This window comes from Triturus cristatus, chromosome 3_1, assembly GCF_964204655.1.
Source record: "Triturus cristatus chromosome 3_1, aTriCri1.1, whole genome shotgun sequence".
Classification (NCBI taxonomy): domain Eukaryota; kingdom Metazoa; phylum Chordata; class Amphibia; order Caudata; family Salamandridae; genus Triturus; species Triturus cristatus.
In genome coordinates, this window is record NC_140583.1 from 805207327 (window position 1) to 805233944 (window position 26618).

Consider the following 26618-nt stretch of genomic DNA (forward strand, 5'->3'; position numbering starts at 1 on the left):
TTTTGTCTTTCCTACCCTCTGCTTGCATCTTCTCTTCCTCCCATCTCTTGCACTCCCTCTTCCCTCATCTGCCTTCCTCCTTGCTTAGTCTGACACTCCTTCTCTTTTGCTTCATTGGCATTCCTTTACCATGCCTCTTTAGCAGTCCTCACCTTCTCAGCAGCAGTCTGTCTCACCTGCAGCCTTTGCTTCTGCCTGTTCAGACCTGGTCTGGCCCAGGGATCTTTATCATATTATCCACCATGCGGCATAAGTGGCGTGATATAATCTCTACTGCTTTCAAGTGATCACAACACAGATATCTTTGTTCTTTTATCAAGGAAACAAAAGTCAAAAGAAACAATTGGGTAGGAGAGACAAAGAAGAGACCCACCTCCTGTCCATTAGTGCCAAGTGTACCACCTCTTCTTCTGTCTGTTCCAACCCGTGGTTTTAACCTGCTGTCCCAGAGTGCCATATTTACCTCTGCTTCTTGCCCCTCCATGTCTGTCCATCCTCTGGTGTCCATGACCCTCTCTGCACTGTATATTATCTATTAGCCCTCATCCACTCTCAGATACTTGCATGGTTGCAGAGTGTCTCAAGCTTTGCATTTCTGTGCAGGAGGACTTCCTGGATCTGACCGTGGCTGTAAAGGATACATCCAGTCTGGAGGAGGCACTGTACAACATTTATGTGGAAGAAGAAGTGTTTGACGATGACAACTTGTATCGATGCAGCGCGTGCAACAAACTGGTCAGAGCGACAAAGGTAAACTATTAATTAATCACATGAAGACTGCAGTTTGTCCAGGTAAACAACAGATGTGTATCTCGGGTCAGGGTGAAGGTGTTGATAGAACATATATGCATATGATGATATATAATTCTCCCCTTCCTGCTGCCCCCATGGATGTTTTCTTTATAATGACTGTGTTCATGGGAACCGTATGCTGACTCTGCAAGCGTTAGGATGTTTATTTATATATATCTGGGTTTAAATATTACACATGCATTCTGATACTCTATATATATATATATATATATATATATATATATATAATCTAGTGTATTTATGAATGTGCTTCTACGGTATTAGTGGTAGTAGTAGTAATACAGCTATTATGTTTGTGAATTGATTCCTACAACAGGGAGAAACGTTTTTTGCCTGGTACAGCATATTTTGCAGAGTAAAACTGTCTCAGAATATACAGTATGCCAGCCTGATGACCCTCCTGGAGAAGGATGCTCAAGACCCCAGTGACAAAAGTATCAATGAACCAGAGCCTTTGATACCGTTGATCAGGGCTTTGATCAAAGGATCACCAAGATACTCCGGTTGGTACCCGTGATGAAGATCACCATAACCAATACCTTGACCTTCGTTATGCTTTCTGACTTGACAACTAGTACATTTAAAGTGCACCCGATTATTCAGGCACTTAACTGCTGACAAAAAGACACACTCGACAGTCTGCTGGACAACCATCTGGATTGAAAAACGTGTGTTACAAGATACTAAAATTGCCACTGATCATAATCGAGACTTAACGTGCAGCATCATGGACCATGAAGAAGAACTCTGTTTACATTGTTGCCAAAATACACAGTAACCCAGAAGAAGATGCAGGTGCCGATTAAATACTGTAAGCCCAGCCTTCTGACAAAGCAGAGGACTATTTTTTGTACTGACTCAATCCACTGTTAATACCCTGCCAAAAAGTGCATCCATGGAATCTCTCAGGAGCATATCTAGGATTTTAAATCCTACTTTCATGAACACCAGGTTGCAAAACAGATAATGCCACAGGGTGTTAGAGAATCCCTTAAATCCCAGCCTGAAGCCATGTTATAATCCAGCATGTCTAGAACTCAAAAAAGGTGGATTAGCTCCTTGAGTGCTCTGTTCAGGAGAGAAGTCCTGTTTTAAGTGAAGTGGGTAATGGAGGTAACAATTATGATATTGATTCTCCTGTGGCTTAGATTATATTGACAAGAATCAGGAGGGGGGAGGTAGAGGTTTTTTGTGTAGAGTTCACTCTGCTTCCAAACTAGTAACTTCCATAATCAAAGGAGATCGAGCTCTGCTAGTTCCTGGGGGTCTAGGCATCCTAAGTGTCCACCTGAAACCCTCAATCAATCTCTGCCAATGGTGGTTTAAGTGATCACCACTATGGTGTGTTGTTGGGCTGCCCCCTCATTGGGTTTCGCACCTTGGTACTCGCTTCCCTAGGTAAGTACTGCCTCCTTCCGTGGGAAAGTACTGGTGAGATCCATATGGTGGTATATAAAATTACCCCCGTTTCTATAAAGTTACTTTAATATGGGTGAAGTATACAGGGGTAAGGTTAAAAAGTGAAGTGGTGATATTTTTTGGACGTGTTAACTATCCACAATAGCACATGTGATTGCTCAACATGTTTCAGCCTCTAGTGTCCGAAGTGGTCTGGGCCTTCGTCTGGACCTTTTACTAAGTTCGACGGGTCCCTTGCTGTTTATCTTTTTTGTTGTGGACTCGTAGGTCAATTTGAATGGTTCTTTCAGAAAGAATTGTCTGCAGTAATTTGGCCTGAGACTTAGTCTCTTTTTGGCCTGCCTCATAAGTATTGGATGGGGCTGGGATGACGTGGCAATTTGTCACTGGTCGGCCCCCGGCGTTTCTACCTACGTCGTCCTCATCCGTCCTGATACCTTTGAGGCAGGCCAAAAAGAGACTATAAGGTTACAGGCTAAGTAACATTTTCCATAATGTTCATTTCTCAGGTACGAGGTATCTCCTTGGGGCTTTCTACTGGGTGCCCCGGCCAGACCCCTAATCATCCATAGGCCCTAACTGGACTCTCTGCTCCTATGGGACATAGGTGGACGCCACCTTTGGGGCCAGTACCCACCGGGTGGAGCAGTGTGAGGGATCCCGAATCTCCGCAGCCCTGGACAGCTCCGCTAGCCCTCATGCTTGAAGAGTTGGCCTGACTCTGGGGACACATAGACCTCTCACTGCTCCAGAAACTTGGACACATGCCCCTCTGCTGCATTGTAGACCTGACTGTCCCAGGCCTTGGCTTTCGCCCTGCGGAGTGGAACGCTGCCCGGGCCTCCAAGGGGCATCCTAACCGAACCACACAGTTGCTGCAGACCCTGATTTGGCCTCCTGCTTCGTATGTGCCTGCACTGTCGCTTCCCCTGGGACTTGTGTGTGCAACAGAAGATGACGGGCAGGTGCTCGGGATACTGGTATCTCCACAGACTTTGGTCAGCCCTTATGTGAACAGGTCTTTGCATAATGCCTGGACGCTGAGCCCTGAGACGCCTCATTGCAGAGGCCCATAAGTATAGCTCTTAATCTCCTCTAATGGTTCGTAGCCCTCCTACATCCCCCTGCTGTCAGGGTGGGAGCAGCTCAGGGGCCCTGAGATTGGCGATCTGCCCCGAGATCCAACGTTGAATAAACTGGGGTGCTTCCTGCTGCAACTGACCCTCCATGACTATGGCAACCTGAGAAACTTTCCCTTACACCCTGCTGCCGCTTTGCACAGTCCTGTCCTTTGATCTGTTAACTTTGGCCTGGTGGCCGCGGTTGAATCCAGCCTTCTCCCCGCCTTTGATCTAGCATTACCCTGGTGGAAGCCCTGCACGATTCTCCTACGCGGTTCCTTGCGGCACTTGCTGGCTCCCTGGCACATCGGCTACTCTCATTCCCCTAGGCCAGGGGAGGACTTTCTGCTCTCCAAAGATTGGCTGCTCATGCTGCTGCAGAAGTTGTAGCAAGCGGGCCGAGTCTCCAATAGCAGGTGCGCTGTGCAGTGACGCCACCCCCACAACATGAACAAAGACAAGCTTGTCCATCTGGTGACCTCACAAATTCGATTGGAACAGTACAGTACAGGATCCAGAGCCAGTCTGGGGCGGGGGTGCCGAAAAGACTCGCAAGACAGATCTCGCCATGATCCTACAAGCCATTCAGTCCTCCCAGGCTGCTGTAGAAGCCAAGATCGGAGAGGTGCGAGTGTACGTTAACTTGCTTCTTCAAGATCTCCAAAATGCTACGGCCAGGATCACCGAGGTCAAAACTTGCCTATCCACAGTAGAAGATGAAGTCCCTACACTAAAATCACAAGTGTCCAGCTTTTGTACACGCACAACATAGCTTCACTGCCACGCCGAATATGCAGAGAACCGCTCTTGGCACAATAACGTGTACGTGTTCGGGATCCCAGAGGGCAGCGAACCACCACAGTCGCTGACTTCCTTAAAACCTGGATCAAATCCTGGATGCCTCCAGCCCAATTGTCATCCTGGTTCCCAGTAGAACGGGCCCACAAGGCACTGACTCCCAAGTCGCCCCCAGGTTCTTCACCCAGATCGGTGATTGCCCAGATCCTTAACTAAAGAGATAGCGACACAATCCTCAAGAGGCCCGCTCTCGCCCAGAACTCCGCTGCATAGATGCCAAGGTTCTCCTCTTTCCTGACTATACTCGGGAAGTTCAGCAGCAACGCCATTCCTATCTGGAGGTTTAGCAGAATCTCAGGGCGTTTGGCCTCCAATACAGCCTCTTATTTCCCGCTAGGCTCGAAGTACTCTAAAACAACAAATTCCACTTTTTCGGAAACCCCAGAGTCCGCCTGGTTGTGGCTCAGAGGAAAGCCCACTTTTTGAACATTCTGGGATCTCCCCGAAAGGGCCAAACCTACTGAGCCAACTGAGACTGTATAGGTGCCCCAACCACGGATACCTTACTCGCTCAAGAAAACAACACCACAACAACCAGGCCAAATCCTCCTCACAGTCTCCCCAGGCACGGAGTCAGTCTCCGTCCCCAACTCATTCTCTCCGGGCCTCTGAAACAGTGGAGCATCTGCCTGATCGAGAGGACCAGTGGACTTTGTTTCGGCACTCCATACCGAACATCAAGCAGACACTGACCTTTCTCAGAGCTTTTCTTAGTGAATCCTGCTTTAGCTGTTTTTTTGGAGGGCATCCATACTTGTAAACTGATCATTATGTTCCGATGGCCATCCATTATCCTGGTTTAAGGATGAGCCAACCAATTAATTTCCATTAGTTGACTTGTTTCGTACTTCAGTTTTCTTTTTCAGGGTGACATATGCCCTTGTGGTGGAAGTATGAGGTGGGTGGGGTTTAGGTGGGTGGGTACTCCAGTACGATGTTACTTTTGTTGATCGTTCTGATTTGTTTGTTTTTATTTGCACTCAGACACACCTTTACAATGTATCTCATGTACTATGACTCGAGGTATAGCTCCCGAACATATACCACAGTCACACACTTTGGCCTCCTGATGTGCCGGGGTGAATTCCTCTCTCACAACCTCTTTTACCCTTGGGAAGGCATCCCTACAAGTTTTGTCTTGGAACGTTAACAGTCTGTTGGACCGCATGAAACGCACCGCAGTCCTCCGTTTTGCACATCACCACCGCCCTGAGATCCTACTGCTCCAAGAGACCCAAGAGACCCACCTCATGGGTAACCACTGCACCTTTTTGCCTTGCAAGGGCTATGACCAGGTTTTCCACTTGGGCTACACAGGTGGGTCTCGAAGAGTGGCGATCTTATTGCATCGCTGCTTCCCTGTGACTGTCTCCTGTGATGTTAGGACCTCCAAGGCCCCTTTCTTGCAATCACTGGGACGCTTGAAGGCCAACCAATCAACCTGGTAAGTCTTTATGCTCCCCCAGCGGCTCTCAGCACTTTTCTACGGGACCTTTCTAACAACCTCCTAGACCTCCTGCAGGAGTTGACCTTGATAGGCGGCAACTTCAATGTGATTCGTGTCCCGAAGGCAGATACTACTGCTTCCCCTATACCTAGATGTGCCCGGGCTCCTCACCTCTCTGATTGGGCCACCGCCCTTGACCTTTGTGGGGGTTATGGAACCAACAACACCGCCAATTCAAACACATCCGCTGCTCATCACATTCACTTGCGCATAGACCTTGTCTTTATGCCCGCTCTTGACTGTCGCACCCTCGCTCATGCTCTGATTCCACAGCAATGAATGCTCAGTTGCCACTGTTGGCACCCTCTGGGCAGCCAGTAAAGCGACTATGACGGGATTGGCCAGGGGGCAAATTTGTGCACAGGAGTGTGCTTGCTCCCTATATATATACCCAGCTAGAAGCCCAAGACCTCAATCTAGAGGGAAACCTTGTGGCTGACCCCCACGGTGATGTTTCACGACTGCTGGACCTCCCGCATGACGAAATCCGTCTGCGATCCTAGGAAGCCGCCAAACATCTGTGGCATGTCACTACGGCCGGAGTTTATGGGTGGGTGGATAAAAATGGAAAGCTGCTGTACTGACTGGCCTCCCATCAACAGGCACACTGGATTGTGCCTGAAATCACTGATGAGCACGTTAACATTTCCCATACTCTCTCTGAGATAGCTCAATCCTTTACCCACTATTCTCATCGCCTATACACCCCCAGAGGACACGGACTCCCTCCCGGCTCCTTCATGACATTCCTCTTCCTCGCTGTTCCCAGACGAAACCTGGATGGGGGACGAGCCTTTCACTGCTGAGGAGATAAGTGAGACTCTGTCCACTATGGCCACTGAAAAAACACCCAGCCCTGACTGACTCCCTGCAGTGTACTATACAACTTCTGGCCCTTTATAACAAAGTAAAGCAGAAGGGCACCTTTCCCTCAGAAGTTGACACTGCCACGATTGTGATGAGCCTGAAAACTCAGCCACCGTCAGCAGTGTGTGGCGATTACTGCCTAATATCCCTCATCAATGGTGAGGTTAAGATCTTTACCACACTGCTGGTCACCCACCTCAATCAGGCCCTCCACACCTTGATACATACAGACAAATGCAGTTTTGTGCCTGCCCGTAGCACGAGACATTGCCTCTGGCATCTGCACGTGGCCCAAGCCCACAGTCATCTCCTTTCACCTGACTTAACCTTTTATCGACTTCGAAAAAGCATTTGATACAGTGGACTTGTACTCATACGTGCCGGGATTGGTCCCTATGTCTATGGACTAGTCCAGGCCTTAAATTCCAACCCCACTGCATGTGTCCAGATCAGTGGTGTTCTCTCCAGTGCCTTTTCCATTGGACGAGGGACTAGACATGGTTGCACACTGTCCCCACTCCTTTTTGTGCTGGCAATCAAACAGCTGGCACACCACGTTCGTAATATGCAGATGACGTCCTCCTCTTTCTTACAGACCCCTTAATGAACGGTCCACGTTGCCTCTGCCTCCTTCACTGCTTTGGGGCAGCCTCCGGTCTCCAGGTGAACCCCTCTAAATCCGTGTTCGTGCCCCTGGCCCCGAGACTGCTTTGACTGGCAAGGCAATATTCCCATTCGCCGTCTCCGTTTTAGGTTCCTGGGTGTCTGGATGGTAGTCCACCCTGAACTTACCTGGTCTTTTAACCGATAGGCTAAATCTGACTTCGGTAAATGGCAGTCCCTTACTCTCAATGTGATGGGTCGCAATAAAATTATGATCCTGTCGAGGTTTCTTTATATTTTTCAAAATCTCCCACTCCTCATACAACGGATGTGGTTCCGGGCCCTGGATAGGGTTGCGACCTACTTCCTGTAGCATGGGTCCAGACCCCGTCTCGCCCTTGCTCACTGCCAACATGCCCCATAGGACGGTGGTTTGGGTATGGACAATCTATACCTCTAATGCCTAGCATCTCACCTCCTGGTGATTCTCGACTGGTTTAAGAGGGCTGGTCGGATCCCTCCTACTGACTAGAGTTATCCCTTTCAGGGTTCTCCCAAATACTGGCCATGCTCTACAGCTTCCTGATCCCTCAAAACACTCCCCCAGTGACCACAACTGTTCTTCTGGCTTGGAGGGATGCCCAAGTCACACCCACTGGGACACAACACTCACACAGCAAACATCCCTCCGGCATGGTACCAGGTTGCGTGAGGTGGTAGCACTGCAGGGCTTTGGGAGGTGGAACCTTATCGGTATTTCGCAGCTGGGTGATGTGTGGTCAGGGCCACCCATGCACTCCTTTCAGGGATTACAAGACTCCTACACCCTTATCAACACATAATTTTACAAATACCTTCAGTTGCACCATGCCCTTCAATCCCATGTCACTCAAATTGATTCTCTCCCTGGGTTCAGCCCGCTTGAAGCCAAGCTCATCATAGGTGCACTGGGAAAATTAGGGATCTAAAAAATGTATTGTGTGTTGATAATTTTTTTTTTGATAATCAACTTTTATTGATGTTTTTCAAAACAAAATTCATCTGTAGCAAATCGAGCACATTATAGAGATGAATTACATTCGAGAAAAGCCGATTGGAACACAAGGCACAGGTGGGATGAATATGACATATGTTTACAGAAATACAAGTACACAACACAGTCAAACCCTTCATGCGGGTAATAGGTAGAACCATTTGCCCCACACCTTGCCAAATAGTTCGGGACATCCCCTGGCCTCAAAGAGGGGCTCCTCCTGGGCCCCACACCAGTCCACTATTTCCTCACAGTAGGTGACTTGGCCTGGCACCAAAGCGCCGCTATATTCCGCTTCGCCACTGCCAACGCCGTTCCCAGGAATCGCGTATCGGCCCTGGATCCATCGAGGCCGTTAAACACCCCCAAGAGCAAGCGTAATGGGTCGTGGGGAACCTCCCACCCAAGGCCCCGTGTGAGCTCAAGTTCCACCCCTCTCCAGAACGGCGCCAGAGCAGGACACTGCCAAACCACATGATAAAAATCTGCGGGAGCGTTTGTGCAACGCGTGCAGGCCGGGTAGGGTCGCATGTGGGCGCTGTGCAGACGCGCTGGAGTAAGGTATGCCTTATGGAGGTAGTAGAGTTGGACGAGACGCAACTTGGAGGAGGTTGTCAAGGTCTTGGGGCCATAAGGGTGTCTCTCCAATCCGCCTCCTCCAGTGGGCCCAGCCACCCCTCCCAGTGACGCAGGGCCATTGTTCACCAGGGATCGGTAAATCCGTGACACCCCCCCTCTGCCTAGGTTCCCCATCATCACCTGGGCCTCCAAGGGGCTACATTCCGTGAGAGAGGTGGGGGACTGAATGTGTGTGTGGAGAGCATGCATGAGTTGTAAGTACTTGTAAAATTGGGAGGGAAGGAGGGAATGGCGTTGTTGCAGGTCCGCGAAAGATCTGATATCCTGGAGGGATGACACCTCCCGCAGGCAGATTCCACTCCACAGGGGCATCTGTTTGGTGAGTTTCCGGTCCCATCGTACATGTCGGAGGGCTGTACGCCAGGCCATAAGCACCGTCCTAGTGATTGGGGGCAGAGCCTGGCGCACAGGGCTTCCGTATAGGTACGCTTGGATCTGCACCAAGTCCATTGCCCTGAGTTCCACCTGGTACGCCGGGTCGAACCAGCCACCCACGAACCAGTCGTGAATTACGATGAGCCTCGTGGCCAGATAGTAGAGGTGGAGATTAGTCACCCAAATGCCCCCGTCAAAGGGGGGAATGTGGCAATGTGCTAGAGATATTCGCGGCTTCCCGTTACCCCATAAAAACCGGGTGAAGACGCCATCCAATTCCTGAAACCAGTTGCCTGGAAGGAGGGTGCCGATATTTTGTAATATATAAAGGAAGCGGGGGAGGACCATCGTTTTAAAGAGTGCACTTCAGCCCAGATGGTTAAGAGGGAGGGATTGCCATTTCCTGAGTTCCGCCTTGGCCCTAGCGACCAGGGGCGTAATATTCAGAGCCCACTCGAGTTCCGGAAGGAGGGCGACCCACACACCCAAGTATTTGAAGGATTGCCAGCGGAGAGGAATAGTCGTTTGCCAGTCAAAGCACGCCCGGGATGGATGTAGGGGGACCAGAGTGGATTTCGTCGGATTGAGTCGGAGGCTGGAGAACCGCTCAAAGGCAGAAAGGGCGTCCAGGCATCTAGGGCCGGAGTGCTCCGGGTCTGCCAAAAAAAAGAGGACGTCATCTGCGTATAGGGCTATCTTGTCAATCTAAGTCCGATCCCAGGCCCAACCACGGATGAGGGGGCCTTGGCAGATGAGGGAAGCCAGGGGTTCCAACGCGAATAAAAACGGTGGGAGTGGGCAGCCCTGACGGGTGCCCCTTCGGATGGGGATCGTCTCAGATAATTCACCGTTAATGAGGACACGTGCCCTGGGATTGCAGTAAAGGACCCGAATAAGACGGCGGAAAGGGGAGCCGAAACCCATCCTCTCCAGCACGTCCTCGAGATAACCCCAGTCCAATGTATCAAATGCTTTTTCAAAATCTATAAAAAGCAGAGCCAGGTACGGGGTGAGGTGATGACGGTGGACAAGGGCCAGGTGGAGGCGGCGTATGCAATGTCGGGTGCCCTGGGCAGGCATGAAGCCGCATTGGTCTGGATGGACCAAGTCCTGCAGGTGAGGACGGAGCTGTTGGGCCACCACAGTGGCGAAGATTTTGACATCCGTATTGAGGAGAGAGATAGGGCGATAGTCCGCGCATTCGAGGGAGGGTGGCTGTGTCTTTGGGATGACCACAATAGTGGCCAGATCAGTTTCGGGCGGGAAGGATTCTTCGTCTATCACATGCTTGAACAGCTCCGCTAAGTGAGGAACAAATTCATCACGATAGGTCGCATAATACTCTTGGGGGTAACCGTCGGGCCCGGGCGTCTTTCCAGAGTGCAACAGTGAGATGGCACCATGCATCTCCTCTGGGGTGAAAGGACGGTCCAGAGTCTCTGTGGCCGTCTGGGGAAGGCAGGGCAGCTGGGTTCCAGTCCCAGCCAACAGATCCGCCAGGGAGGACTGGGGAGGGCGGGCTGCATAGAGGGCTGCGTAATATCTAGCGAAAGTTTGGGCAATGGCATGGGACATCACGTAGTGAGTCCCGGTTCCATCCCGAATCCCCAACAACGTTGCAACCAGTACCGTAGGCAGGTCCTGGGATTGGATTAGAAATTAGTTCACCAAACGCAGGGGAACAGCAAAGTCAGATTGCCCCCCTCGCGGGGATTTCAAGAGCAGTCGCATTGCTGGAGCCTCCGGAAAAGGGGAGTCTGAGTTCCCGCCCTGTGGCTCAGGTATTCCCATCTTCATCGGATCCACGGATCACAGGACTCTCAGACAAGTCTGCGTCTGACACGGTGTGTCACAGGGCTGCGGAGGGGCCTGGGATAGTGCCCAGGTCAATCAGGGAAGTCGTCGGGCTGGGGGAGGCAGACTGCCGCGGCAGAACCCGGGAGGGAGAGAGCTGAGACGGCACCCCCGGGGAGTGGGATCCCTCCCCCCGCGGTCATGCTTCTTGCGAGACCTGGTCTGGTGCAGCTGCGGCTTAGGCAGGGTTGGGTGTGACTGGGGGGGGGGGGGGATCTGGTCCAGGCAAAAGGGCCGTTCCTCTGTGAGCCAGGTCCAGGCCGCCTGGGGGGTGTCGTCTTCTGCCGTGGAGCTACGGGATTCCGTCTCTGCGATGCGTGCCGTAGCGTTGCGCAGGTCTTGGCGGATGAGAGCCACGTCCACCCTCACCTCGCTAATCTTGTTCTCCACCGAGGCTTGCGACGTGCTTATCGCCTGAAGGATGGTGGATAGCTCACTCCCAGCGGCTCCAGGTGCGATGGGTGTCCCCCCGCCAGGGTCCCGATCTGAAGTAATAAACTGGCCCATTTTTGTTTGGGTTGGAGGGACAGGGTTCTGTGGGGTGCGAGTTCTGCCCATCCCCTCCAAGGGTCGAGGTCAATCCGGCCCAGGCAGATGTGAGTGCCGGTCTTGAAGAGTAGAGGAAGGGGGAGGGGGAAAGTGGGCCCCCGACCGTCCATGCTCAGGTCCGGGCACCAGAGTTCATCCCCTTCAGGTCCCAGCAGAAGCTGGAAGAAGAGGATGTCCCAAGCCAGCTCCAGGGTTGGGTGGAGTGGCCCTCCCAGGGGGTGACCAGGTCAGTCCGTGCGTCAGGTGTATTGACAGTCCCCAGCTCAGAGCCCCGCTTAGGAAGATGACGAGAGAGGGAGAGGGAGTGGAGGCGCCAGAGTTGGTCCACTACCCTGCCACCCGACGCGATGGGCGATCCTCCCCTTTGGTGCCCCACCTACCAGAGCAGTCACTGAAGAGGCGGAAGGGTGGTCTCGTCCGACCCAGGGTCTCAGTGGCTCAACGGAGGCAGGTGGACCGCCATGCTCACGCAGTCCCACCGCAATGGTCCGGTCCAATCCGGGGGCCGCCTAATCAAGTGTGCCAGGGAAGCACCACAGGGAACATCAAGCGGTTCAGAGGACGGGCCCGCGGCCAGCCATGCCGCAGAGGAGTCGGTCCAAGGTCAGAGGAGGGAGAATACGGGCCAACAGTGGGGGGTGGGGGGTGGGGGGGCCGGCACCAGGTCACCTCCGTGCCTCCCGCCACTCGGTACAGCGGCCAGACCACAACCCCTCAGTCATGGGTACACCAGTAGAGTGTCTGCTCTCCCTCCACAGCGGGCGGGGCCCCCGGGTGAGCCCCGTGCGCGATCTCCGCTACCCGATCCGGCAGCCTGGAGTAGGTCGCACTAGATCGGGCCCCCTGGCCTCAAACCGGTGCAGGGCGCTGAGGGAGGTGAAGCAGGGTCCTGGGAGGGGGTCCCACCCCTCCACCACAGCCTCAGGTACCTCAGAGGTCCCCCCCCGTCCCCATCCCCCCCCCCCTGCGCAGCACCAGGGAGGGCCCGGATCCTACAGGGCGTCACTGGTGAAGGCAGGGGCCCAGCCCGAGAAAGGACTCCGGAGCAGGCAGCCGCAAGCACCAATGGCATGCTGGATCTGTGAGGCTCTACGTGTGACTATCGTTAACAGCAAAGGGAGCAGGCAGCAGAGACAGCGCGGCCAGCCGCCGCTAGGAGTAGTCCTGAAAGGGGCCCAGGAAAGAACAGGGCCCTGGGCCGGGGTCAGAGGCAACCAGGCCGGGGGCCTCGAGTGCAGAGCCGATCCGGCTTGAAGGCCGCAGGAGCCGAGGCGGCGTACCGGAGGAATGGGTGATGGAGGTCCCCCCCCCCCGGCAACCCCGCTGCCCGTGTGGTGCAGCCGAGACTTCCCGCTGGGCAGGATGACTCTTCACCCCCATGCCGCCGTCCGCCTACAACACGGTGCTCCCCGGGGGTGGAAAGTAGGCCCCAGCCCGTATGTTGCGTGGGCTATCACATGCAAGGGCATCAGCAGGAAAGCAGGCCTCAAGGCGGGGCCCCCCCCAGGACCACGCTGCCGGCCACAGCAAGATCGCGGTACGACTCTGGGTACGGAGACCTCTACTGCCCCACTGCTCGCTGTTGCAGCCGAACCCGCCCCCCCTCAGGCAGGATCGTACACCGCTGCCCACCGATTCCCTGCGCAACACTCAACGGAGGGGGGAGGGCGAAGATCAAAGGCCCGCTGAGTTGGCGTGTGGGCCGCGGCCGCCGGACCAAGCAGCGGAGGCCTCCAGATCCCACAGGTGAGCCCAGGGCCCGGGACGTCACAGGAGCCACCCGCTGTCCAAACCGACAGCCGATCCCGGGGTGCCCCCGCAGCACAGGCCTCAGGGCGAGCCCGGCACCACCAGATCCTCAAATTTCCAGCAGGGAGGTAATGGGCAGCGCCAGAAGGAGGTTGCAGGCCGAGCCGCACCGTCCGGTGCCCCGCTCCAGGCCACTCTCACCCGATCTCTCCGTCTCCCCCCACGCGGGTGGGGGACTCTGTGGAGGCGCAGAGGCACCCGTGTCACCCACGAGGATCAGCTCCGGAGGCGAGCTGCCACTCAAGGCCCGGCAGCACAGGGAGCGAGCGCCGCCATTATGGATATGAGTCGAGGCGGGAGAGTGGGCCACGAGATTTTGGAGCAGGCCGATCGCTGCAGGTGACGGCTCAACCAGGTAAAGCAAGCTGCCGGGAATTGTGGGGTACAGATCTGGAGGTCAGAAGACTGCAGAAGTCGGCAGATCATGGCACGGATGACAGAGGGGTCCAGAGCACTCCTAGAGTGCGACCGCCATCTTGACGTGCCAAGCCACGCCTCCTCGTGTGTTGATCATTGCCTAGACTACCTCAGAACCCGGTGGGAGAACTGACTGGGTCCCTTGAATACGACTGGCCAGACGCACTGATTACTACTATCTCTTCCAGGCTACGCCTGATCCAAACATACTACCTCTATGGTGCTTATCTTTCCCTGGCTAGACTATACCGGACAGGTCTCCTCCCTGAACCCACATGCCACTGCTGTAGTGAGGCTCCCGCCAATTTCTATCATATGGTGTGACTATCCCCAAGATGCAAGAGTTTTGGTCAGGAGTGGTGGGAGAGTTGACTGAAGTGCTGGGATGGGAAGTCGCCCTTTTCCCCTTGTTGTTATTCTTCTTGAGTCTTTAAAGGCTCCGGGGGAAACTAAGGCTGATCAGGCATTCTTGGGCTCTGGCCTTATGGTCGCCAAACTATACATTGCCACTCACTGGAAAAGTCCTGCCCCTCCTACACCCTTGCAGTGGCGACAGGGGGCGGTGGGGGTGGGGGCTGGACTGATGTGCACAGCAGGAAAAACCAGTCTATGAAGCAAGGGGTTGTCCCCTAAAGCGTGGTTGAGTATGGGACAAATAGCTTGGTCAATTAACCTAGGGTTCTGATTCAGGATGTGTGTCCTGGTATTGCTGTGCTCTGTGAGATCTTGCAACTTGACAGCCTGTACCGTTGTCACGCAATGTATTGTCTTTATGATATGCTAACTGTGCGTCTTGTAATTCTCTGTGCAAAAACTCAATATATTCTGTTTATAAAAAACAAAAAACATTTTCCATAATGGCCTACAATGAATATAGGGTGCCAGGGTCCATATGGTGAACAGCACCCTGTAGGGACCTATCGGGTGGATTTTTCTTTTTCTGAATGTACCTTTTAAAATTAAAAGCATACCCACCTCTAGTCTTCATTGCAGCATCTTTGTTGCAAAATAAGTTAGGTGTACACCAGGAAGGAGAAAATGCAGTCTGATATGCCTATACTGAAAAACTGTGAAAAAGGCATTCTGCCTCTTTAAGATTCCATGCGCGTCCCTTACCCATGATGTATTGTACTGGCAGTTGCCTCCCAGAGCCAGTTCTTTTTTGCAGCTCCTGTGGGTTGGATTTCAGAGCACATGTGGAGTTTCACACTTCTGGCTTTTGACTGAAATTTGACTCCTCTTTCCGAGTTTTCAACTTTACTCAACGCTTTTTTACATACAGCTACATAATGAAGTGTTTTTCACCAGCAGCTGGAAATATTTTCCAGTAAACCTGCTTCTTCTCTTTTTAAGAAGTGCCATTTATTTGGAAGCAAGAAGGTGGCATCGGACCCTGAGAAGATTTGTGTGGTATGCCTCCTGGTTTCACACACTGTGAAGAAGTGTAATATTTGACTGAAAATGTTAGATAGGACATTAAAGGACTGGAAGGGCTTATAGGGATGCTCCAGAACATGAGTGCAGAAGAGAGAAGAAAAGGAGAATAGAGAAATCCTCTTCCAATGCAGTCTCTGGATGCAAATTGGTTCCCAAGAAGGGTTTTACAAGGAGATCTGGTGACAGAAGACCAGTTGGGAAAAATGCTGTCCAGTCATCACTCCCAAAGTTGTTCATGATCGCTGTTGAGACTTACGGCTTTAATGTTGAAAGCTTCAGCTGCTACTTGCTCGCTATCTAAGGTGGGTTCAGCACAATCACTTCACCACCGCGATAAAGACTGGGGACATTGATCTTCCAAAGATGCGGCGCCTTCTACATCGAAGGACCTATGAGCTATGTCGACAGGGGCAATGTCTTTATCGAAGAAGACTAAACGATCAACGTTGACAAAGCCATCAGTGCCAGTAGCCTCTAAGAGAACGCGTTGCTCGCCATTGAAAAAACAATGTCGAACAAGGTCAGCTTCTTCATTTACGAGAAGAACAAGAATGGATATTGTACCATCACCATCAATATCCATGATGTTGTCTGACTTTTCATCTCCTCCCGCTGTTTTTCATTGCCTTGTCAAAGTTCATTCATTCACCAAGACATACGCCACCTGGTCAGGCTCCCACTTCAAGGTTTTCTACATCTTTTATTTTCTCCAACACCAGAGAAAAAGAGGGCCAAAGAGCATATCTAAGTTGCCTAAGACCTTTGCATCACCTCACTCTAGATCCTGAACCCCTTTTCTAAAGGTCCTTGAGACCTATTATTCCATTTTAGAATCCAATTCATGAGCCCTTGCAGTCTTTGCAATTATCTCCTCCAAAGATAGTATCCTGTATCATATCTACATCTCCAGTGGGACAGACAAAGAGACATTGATCACCTTCCTCTCATCCTCTGTATTCTTCAAAGAATACATTTCACACTCCAGACAGATCTCGAAGACAGATCTTCGCCTCCAATATGGGTGCTTTTTATGCCTCCTATAGTCCAAAAACTTCAGCAGCTTCGGCTTCAGACAATATCACTAAGCATCACAGTTTCAACAATCCTAGAGGTATTGCAACCAAGAGAGGAACCTACACCTGTCTTTCCACTAGTCCGACATATCTGACATAGAAGAAGAAAATATTCTCACACCTGCTGTGGTGAAAGCTGCTACTCCATGTCTCCTGAAAAAATATACGGTTGAACAACAGGTTCCAGAATTCTTAAAGTCTGATCCTAAACCTGACTCAGTTATTGTCACTTCATTGAGCCGGAGACGTTCCTCAGTGCTAGAGACTTCTGCAGCCCCAGACAGAGAGAGTAAGAGGTGGAATGCGACAGGAAGGAAAGTCTGCGGAGCACCTCCAGCACATCTTAAGAATGCCAGCACGGCTGCTCTTATTGGCAGGTACCATAGAGAAAGATAAGGGACAGAATGCCATCTTTTCCCAAAATTTATGGTGGCCTATCCAGTGATGTGTAGCTGTAGACTATGCAGAATTAGCCTCCCCTGTCTATTTCCATTGTATCTCAGTTAGGTCTTCCTGGCTTACACTCAACACCTTTAAAGCCAGAAACTCAACTGAATATTTTAAACCTTCTGTTTTCTGGGCTTTCTGTTTGATCATTATGCCGATTATGAGATGGTCAAAATGAAAAAGGAAACCTTAAAGGGGTTAGAGTGGCAGAAAGAAAAGATTTCTCAATCAACAATTTAAAGCTAAAGGCCACAGATTCTTTCAACAGAGGTTTCTATCCCCTCAGTGGCACTTTGAGTCACAACAATATCCACAAGTTAACCAAAGGTGTTCTTTCAAATCCAAGGTTACCTCAAAGCCAACAACCCGAGAGGGAGCCATTCTTCAGTGGAGACTAAATGTAAATCTTATATCCTCCCTTGGTGTCCTACTCCATTTGGGGTAGCGGTTTCTTGGCATCAGGAAGAATGGAGGACAATTTATCCATTATTTGGGCGACTGGCTGCTGAAAGCAAATACTCAGCAAAAAGATAACACAAGACCTCACGATAACTTGCATGCTCTTGCTAAAATTAGAACTGTTGTAGATCACATGCTGTTCATGCTTCTGCCTTCTAGTATTGGGCATGGGTAAGTTTTTCTTCAAAGAAGATATTATTCTGAAGATAACTTGTGACTCCTTCCTGAAGCCCACAATGCATCAGGACAATGACTCCACATCACACCAGGGCTTTACGTAGAAAAGAGTTTGCTATGGAGGCTGAGCACCACTCTTGAGTGAGCTGGCATGGAGCCTCGAGATTGCAGTCAAAAGGCCTTGACAGTTTGCTTCAGCCACTACCACAAATACTACTTGCTGTGGGGAGCCACCGTCTGCTTCAGAGAAGCCTTGAGTCAAGTGCTCTAAACCTCAGTCTGACCCACAGCTTCCAGGTCTGAGTCACCAACACAACACCATTTTCAACTAAATTGGCTTGAAGCTGACACTCAGACAAACGTTGACTCGTGCCTTGGTGTTGAGAGACACCACCCTGCCCATTGAGATATCTGAAGGGCCTAATGTCCGGCAAAGCAAGCTTTACATTCATACACCCCTCAAAAAGAGGAGGCTCACTTTTGAGGGAGCTGTCTTGGAAGAGTTCCATTACCACCTTGTCCCCAAACTGCAGACGTGCAAGATACCAGCATCGCACCACAGCCACCACTAAGCTCAGTTCCACCACCGCTAGCATCACCGCACAAGTCCCCTTCACCACAAGATTGGGTCACTGATGCACAGACTCTGGCCCCAACAGCCAATATAACCCATAAGACTTATACTTTGATGCAGGCTGACTGCACACTGATGGTGAATCCTGGTAGGATTACAACGTTTTGTTGTTGTTGTTTTTTCAATAAATCTTTTTACTGGCACGTATATGATAATTTGCACATAGAGAGAGCAAACATATGGTGACACCACTCTGTTTTTACATTTCTGCTTCTTACACAAGTTACAGCTAGTGTCAGCCACAATAATCTTAATACGTCACACATTTTGTCCTTATAGAGCTCGATAAGCCTGCAAGGCCCTCCACATTTTCTCCCCCCTTTTTGGGGCATCCTCTGCTCTTATAGATCGTAAGTTCAGCTTGCCAGCACCAAGAGGAATACAATGTTGACCCACTTGACAACTTGAATGTTTAGCTGTATCCCATATAGGCTTTGCACTAGATGACACAACAGCCTACCACACTGTCATCTCATTCAAAGAACGGTGGATAACACAAGTTTATTAGTGTGGTGTTCAAAGACGAGGACTTCCTAGTGGATACATTATTGAACACCCAGTGTTCTGTCCAGTTCCTGCAGATGCTCAGGAACATACATGGCCAAGTGTGTGGTGGAGAACAAGTGAACAGGAAAGTCATGTTAAGTATATGTAGGGAGCATTGGTCATTACGAGTTCCCCAGCTACATGATAGCCTCACTGAAATCTATGGTGTTTGGTAGAAAATACCTTGTCTTAATAAATCCATACTGATACCAGTAGTGTATTTATTAAGATATGCACCCAGTAGGCAACTTGGAGGTGTCTCCTAAAAACCTACCAGCCAAGAGGGTGATGGCTGACTGGTATCTTCCAGCCTGCCATCATAGATGAGTTTCTGACCCCGTGGATTTGAAAGCCAGCAGTTTACTGACTAGAGCGAGGGGAACTGCAGTTCCCGATGATTTGTGCTGTGGTCCATGCCGTACAGGTACTGCTTTTGACGTTCCCATTGCCGTGCCTATTTTATTGGCACCGCCTTGGAAATGCCAAAGAACAGCATCCTGGACCAGGAGAAAACTCCTGATCTGGCAGGCAATTCGTACACTGGTTTGGCGGTGCAGGAGTGGGGTGGTCCTTCTCCCGCACCGCCAAACTCATACTGAGGCTCTAAGCCAAGTATATGGCGAGACAGGACTGTGTCCCCATGTCACAAACAAGCATTGCGTAACCTCCAGGCAGTGCCACCTTAAATAGAACCTCCTTTTTCTCTTTAGAAAACTGAATTTCCAATTCAACCATCAGATGGCAGGAATGTTAAATTAAGGAATTTATAAAGCAGACGACCAGCTTAGTTTTCTTGGTGCTATACCATAGTTTTCTTGGTGCCATGCAAATCATGTGAAACTACAGCATACTTTTCTGCATGACTATTGTTACAGGTAATTAGTTAATTTGATGATTGGGTGCTAAATCTCCTTCTACAGACGTTTCGTGATTGAGGTAGCTTGGACTTATGATAAAGATACCATGTTGATGAGGATGTGGGCTTTACTCTTGCATATGCTAGTATGAAAGTTCCATATCTTTGGAGCTGTGCCAAGGTCATGAGAAACCAAGCTAGTATCCATGTCAATTTGACATATGTTGATATTGTTGCTGCCTTAAATATCACATGGGGGAAGAAGGAGCTAGGGGTAAAGAGGTCCCACTCAAAGGGATCCTCTTGAATGCAGTTCCTATTCCCATCTGATTTTTGCTGATATTGTTGCTGCTGCACCTTGCATATGTGAACTGCTTGATCTAGGATAATATTAGTGTTTGACGGTCTCTTCTATTTCTCTCTTATGCACAGTCTGCCAAGTTGCGAAAGCTGCCTCCCTTCCTCACTTTCTCTCTGCTCAGGTTTAACTTTGATTTTGTGAAGTGTGAACGCTACAAAGAGACAAATCGCTACACCTTCCCACTGCGGATCAACCTGAAGCCTTTCTGTGAGCAGGTTTGGCCTTTTCTGTTACTCCTCTGCTTGCATGCAGTCTCCTCTTAGTTGCTGTGTTTGTGGTCACTCCTCACAGTTTGTGGTATTCCTCAGGATAATTTTTTTTAACAGCCAGCTCCTCTCACAATCCCCAATATCTTTGTGAATTGTGCAGACCTAAAAATGGAAGACTGGGACACTTTGCCTTTCTCCACAGTCTACTTGTGGTAGATATATGCTATAAAATGTTCATCCTTTAAACAGAACTCCTTCTGGTGTAAGCAGAATTGTGATGAGAAACATTTGCAATACCCATGCTGGGCAAACATAAGAGATGAACATGCACCCCTTTTGCGCTCTCTGTTGATGCATCGTATATACGTGACAGTCCTTTACTCCACAACCCATTCTATTTAAAAACAGATTTGTGATAAAAAAATTCATATATTTGTCACTATCACTGCCTTTTCATGGTGTCTTTGTGACTGGAACATTCATTCCTTCTACTTAACCCTTATTGTTCCTTGATGTTTTTGACTGTAAAACCGAACCCATCTGCACTGTCCATGAACTTCCAAAGCAGGCATGAGTGATGATAGTGATGCTGTGTTTTTTTGGGATTCCCATTGGACAATCGATTGGGAGTCTTAAATCAGGTGCTCTGGGTTCTGTTTCCACACAATCTAGGATGCACTGTTTTTCTCTTGTAGGGAGAGCTGGACGAATCCCAGCTTGAATACGAGCTTTTCTCAGTCATCATTCACAAGGGGGGCTGCTATGGTGGCCACTATCATGCCTACATTAAGGATGTGGACCTGCTTGGAGATTGGCCCTGTGCGCCTCAGGTGAGTAGGCGAAGATTCATGTGTCTGTTGCTTTAGACTGGTTTCATTTAATCAGTGAGTAGGCTCTGGTCTCTATCACTTTTTTTGTTTTAATTAATCTCTTCCTTTGATTAAACCAAGAGTTGTTGCTCCTATTAAAACTCCCATTCCATCTGTTTCATTTTGTATGATTTAAATGGAGTTCTGACAATGTGTGTATTTGTACGTTTGCCTACCTGAGAATCTCATGGTGCTGGTTGTATGGTTCAGGATCAATGGTTTTAGTGGAGTGATTGTGTCTTTGAATGAGTCTGTTATGTTGATATTTGAACTTTTCCGGTCTACGTGCGCATGTGAGTATTTCCATGAACCTTTCTTTTTTACTTTGTTAATCGAAATGTTATTGTTTTCCAGCATCACTTTTAAGTTAGCAAAGTATTATATTTTTTTTAAGCTGACTGCTCTACGTGCCATAGAGCACAACAGTTCACTGCACTTTATTGTCATCACTCTAAAAACGTTTCTAATCAAAATTCCTTATCATTGCTACAGTTTTAGGAGATATTTTTTATTTTGCTTGAGGCTTTAGGGATTCAAATTATATATGGAAGATTTTGCTTTTTTTGTGCCTCTTTTATTGTATGGCTGTTCATTTTCAGGTCATTTTTGGAGGTGTTGGTCTTTTTTGGTGTGAGCAGTGCAACTGAATCTATTCTTATAATTATTGAGTAGTCTCTTATAGAAGTCACTGTAATCAAAGAAAAGAAGTTCTCGACCACTTTAGCACTCGCCCTTTGTCCCACCCTTTTAGAAAGGGTAACAAATAAGCATCTGGAAAACACACTGTAATGAACCATGATGAATTTGCTATCGGGAATTCACTTAGACAATGGCCCGCCTCTCATGTTGCTTAATTACTGCTCCATATTCCTTTCAGCTGGTTATGCTATATGAGAAAAATACCATGATGGAGAAGATAATTGCCTGTAATAGTACTCAGCATGAACATCTACGTCTTGTTCTAAGTGACTAGCACTTATTCCTACATTTTAGGGGTGGTGTGGTCTTCATGTAAACGGAGTTGGCTTATGAAAAGCAGAGGGTCAGGGTGTCCTTGAAAGGCTGTTGTGGCTTTTTGAGTGATTTCTATCAAAAGAACAGGATTAATAAACCTTGGATTAGCATAGTGCCATCCACACGAGCTAGAAAAGGGACAAAGTCTTTTGTCATTTTCGCAGCAAAGTCTTGAAGTATAGGATTAGCCAGGCCATCCACTCGAAGCTGAAAACTGATAAAAGCCTTGTTCTTCAGTCCAGGCAAAGTATTACAGCTTCGGATTGGTAAAATAGCAAGAAATACCATCCAAGACAACCTGGAATGAAAAAAGCAGTCCTTACTCCTATTTCCCTTCCTATTTTTTGCATAATTAATGCAGCACTATAAGCTTGAAAGGGTGTTGCCTTGACTGATACTGGGTGCTTCGTTGTATCTGGACAAAGCAATTTCTCTAAAACACATCAATACTCACCATCACATCTGTCCAGCTATCACTCAAAATACCACAACACCGCTTCAGATCTTTTGACACCCTTTTATCATATATATATATATATTACCTACTGGCGGTCGCCAGTAGGTAGTTATAGTTAGGACATAGTTACTATAGGAAAATGGCAACATTCTAATCGCAATACCTTTGGCGCCGATTGATGAATCTTCGTGAAATTTTCAAAACAAATTCTTTGTTGAGATCAGCTCCTATGTTGAAAGTTTGGGGGTGATTCGTGAAGGGGGCCGAGAGAAAAGGTGTTTTTTCAATATTAATTTCCATAGGAAACTTTAGACAAGGCTACAGGTCGAGCGGGTGAACAGAATGACCCCAAATTTGGAAGGGAGAATGGTCTTGGTCTAGAAAGCACGCTTTTGTTTATTTGGTGTAAATCCGTTCAGTAGTTTTTGAGAAATATCGAAATTTACAGATATCGATATTTGGAAATTCTGCCATCTGATTGGCTGAGGCGTTACGAGTCCGAGCTTGCTGGTGATTGGCTGTGAGCGGTGCGAGCGGTTGCAACTAGGAAGTGTTGGCTGCCATTTTGTGATTCCGTTGAAGCGAGTAAGGGGAAAAAAGGGAGAAAAAAGAGGAGGGTAGGAGCGCTGTGAGGTTTGTAGGGTGGGTAGGGTGTGCTCTAGAGGGAGTGTGAAGCGAATTATTTATCCCTACTGGTGTGAAAGTGCTGTTTTGCCCACTGTGAGATGGTGCTGAAGTGAGGTGCCGGTACACTCTGGGATGAAACTGAGCGTCTAAACTGTGAGCTGAGTGCTGTAAAGTGATGTGCTCTGGGCGCTGTAGCATAGTGGGCGCTGTAGCATATCTGTGCAGGTGGTGTTACTATGCGTTGAGAGTATAGCGGGAGTGGGAAGCAAAGTACTTAGTGGTATCGGTATGAAGACTCGGGGATGAAACTGTGAGTGTAAGTCGGGAGTTTATTGCTGTGAAGTGATGTGATGTGGGCGCTGTAGGAAACTGGCCGCTGTAGCATACCTGTGTAAGTAGTGTTAGTTTGCGTTTATTCAATACAGGGAGTGTGAAACAAACTACTCATCCCTATTGGTCTGAAGAGTCGAATGTTGTGTTTTAGGAAGTAGGAATAAAGGACTAATCGTGAAGAATATAATGCAGAAGGTTGCAATGCCAGAGAAGGAAAATGGTAAAATGAGTTGTGTCTAAGAAAGTGGTTGTGTGTAATAAAGGGATGGAGTTTGAAAATTATATGGAAAGTGTCTTTATTTAAGTGCCATAATTGGACCCACTGGTGCAAGAGCTAGGGTATCCAACTGATGCAAAGTTGAACCACTTCTGCTGTATTCAAACGTAACCTCCGGCATCAGTGAATTGTATATTACATGTTACAGTTGCATGTGAAATAAACAATAGTTATTACACTTGAATTACACTTGAATGACTCTACATTCTATAAAGAAAATAAAGGTAGGATACGATCACCACATGTATCGTTTAAGTAAATAAATAAAAAAGAAATTGCTAAATGTAGTCATCAAACTTTTTATGTATCTTGGCAGTGCTTTTTTGTAACAGAAAATTAACAGTAGAATTGTTAGCAATCTGTTGTACAGTAGATTCAATGTGGTGCGTGTCAGAATTGGTACTAGTTCTACCCACATTGGAACTTTGAGGATGAATACAAACTTTTTGCTTCTGAGAAGCACATTCAGTACCTTTGCCGTCAAACCGTACATTATTGTCTTCAGCTGTTCCAAAAAAACATTCTTGTGTAGAAAGCTAAGGCATCGAGCTTAGACAAACTCCAATTGCTTCTGCTGTAGTCAAATCGAAGCTCCTGCATCAGTGAATTGCACATTATATGTTACAGTTCTGTGTGACCTACAGATTAGCTATTAGTCATGAATAAATACATTGTAGAATGAAAATAAAGGTAGTTTAAGATTACCACACTGTGCCAACCAGTTCCTAAACAAAGTCGTCTTTTTACATTTTTATCGTGAGCTTCTGAGCAGAGGCTGACTTTGAGTAAAATTGTGTGAAAGGGCTTTGTGAATAACAGGCAGGCAGAGAGGTGTGTGCACAAAAAATAGACTTGGTTTCTAAATGGGTGTCGGGTTTAGGTTAATTTTGGAAGTAAATAACGTATTTGCATAGGCCATACATCACCGATTCCTGGTTAGACTGGAGACGTAAGGGGGAATAATGAGGATAGAGTTCAAATGTCTGAGTATACTTACAAAGTTATTATATCAAAATAGTAGGATTGAAGTGTATCATGAAAAATTTAAAGGAAAAAATAAAAAAAAATGGAAAAAAATCCATTCAAGAATAATGTGAGTTTCTTACAAGTCTTGGAGATTCCAGTCCAGAAGTTCTTCAGCTGCTTGAGATGTGTAATGTTCCAAGAGGCTATTATTGCCATTGTGTGAGAAAAGGAAGCGATCCAATTCATATCCTCGAAGGGACAGTAATGTTCCTCGAATGATGGAGCGGTAATTTGAATGGGCAGGCAATCTGCGATGTTGTGAAAGGTCGCACGTTGCAGGAGATCTTTCGCAGCTGCGCCGAAATCCCATTGCGCTGCGATTCCTTTTTGCATTGCATTCGCCATTGCTCCGCTGCCAGAACAATCACGTTCATGGTTTTCAAGATACTCCATTACCTGCTGGATATCTGGAGCGATTGGTGAGATGTTGTCAAGGCATACATCCATTCGCCAGTCGAATGGGCAAGTTTTGCAATCAAACGATGGTTGTACGCATATTGCGTAAGTGTAGATAAATGTTATGTTGTAGGTAGCTCCGATAATAGATAGAGGCAGGCAGCCAAAAAGTTTTTCCGTTTTTTTTACAGTATTGATGTAGCTTGGCGTAGAGGCGTATTCTGTTGGACATAGTTGTTACCATAGAGAGCGTAGCCATTTCTAGAAGTAGAATTAGTAGTAGGATGGCCGCAAAGAGGGTGAGAATTATGGGCACTGTTCCTGTTATTCCAGAGATGATCGAAAGAATGTCTGATTGTAGTCTGGTATTAAAAGAAGAACAGTTACAAAGCGTGTTAGAAGGCTGTAGGATACAGTGTTAAAAAAGTGTGCCAGACCTTGAGTGTGAGATGTGTTGAAAATTGTGTAACAATTCACAAAGTGTAATTGGCGGTTCGTATTTAAAAGGGAGTGTATTTTATTTGAAGTTCGTGGTGTCTGCAGTCAATACATTTCTTTTGCAGAAGTGAGGGAGACTTCTGTTCTGAACAAAGGTGCTTTTAGTTTGGTTTGTTTCTTGAAATGTGTTTTCAAACTAGGAATTGAAGGCCAAGTTGAAGTTTGAGAGTTAGTTTATGTGGGTGGGAATAGATATTGCCACAAGAAGTTACTGTGTTTGAAACAGTAAGGACATGCGGTATGCCAGCTCATATTCCGTAGGAGTGTATGTTATTGAGAAGCAGATAACTGTCGTTAGAAAGCTGTGTGAATGTTGTTGTGATAGTGGGAGTTGGCGTCCTTTTAAGAAAGGACGCAAGATTGGTGGCTGTAAGCCGTGTAGTTGGACATTCTTGGATAGTAATGAATGACTGCCATTGTGGTCGCACTATTCACCTGTGAGAAAACCTTTTGTATGCTCTTTAAGACAGCGATATGTAAATGGAATAAGCCACTGCTCGTGAATAAATGCGCTACCTTATATAATGACATTCAACATGACAAACAACATGTGCACGTCATGTGCACGTAGCAGACTCAATGACACTACATACTGTGGGAACCGTGGCTAGCCATGTATACAAACTAAACATGGCATGGCACCTCTGCCTCACTATGCAGAATGCGGGGAGAGATGAGAGCAAAGTATGTGCGAAGGTGGCAAGTAATTCTCGATTATAAAAGAATACAAAGTCTTGAGGGGATGTGCCGGACAGACTTGAGTATGCAGAACACAGACATGTACATGTCAACATACACTGATGGTCTATTGAGTGAAGTGGACGCAACCATGATAGTACAGTCAGTTGGGAAGATTACAGAATGGTAGTGCGTACGTGCCCTCCCGCCCCCCCCCCAAATGTTTAGCGAAGTGGGCTGGTTCGCCGTACGCAAGGCTAGCGTAGGGATATGAATAAAAGGCACGTTTCTTTGGGTGTGGTTCTCTTCCGGATTGGCGAACGTGTCTGCCAGGTCTGCGCAGCTTACACCGCCACAAGGCTGATGCTGTGAGCGAAGGT

General features: G+C 48.4%; 1 protein-coding gene across 1 annotated transcript in view; it reads left to right on the forward strand.

Moving 5' to 3' along the window:
* Positions 1–26618, forward strand: part of USP40 (ubiquitin specific peptidase 40) — a 667009-nt gene that overhangs the window by 96674 nt on the left and 543717 nt on the right. The window contains exons 7-9 of the mRNA XM_085646205.1: positions 604–750; positions 19926–20069; positions 20759–20893. Coding sequence (XP_085502331.1) covers positions 604–750; positions 19926–20069; positions 20759–20893 — 426 coding nt within the window. The remainder of the gene's footprint in view (positions 1–603; positions 751–19925; positions 20070–20758; positions 20894–26618) is intronic.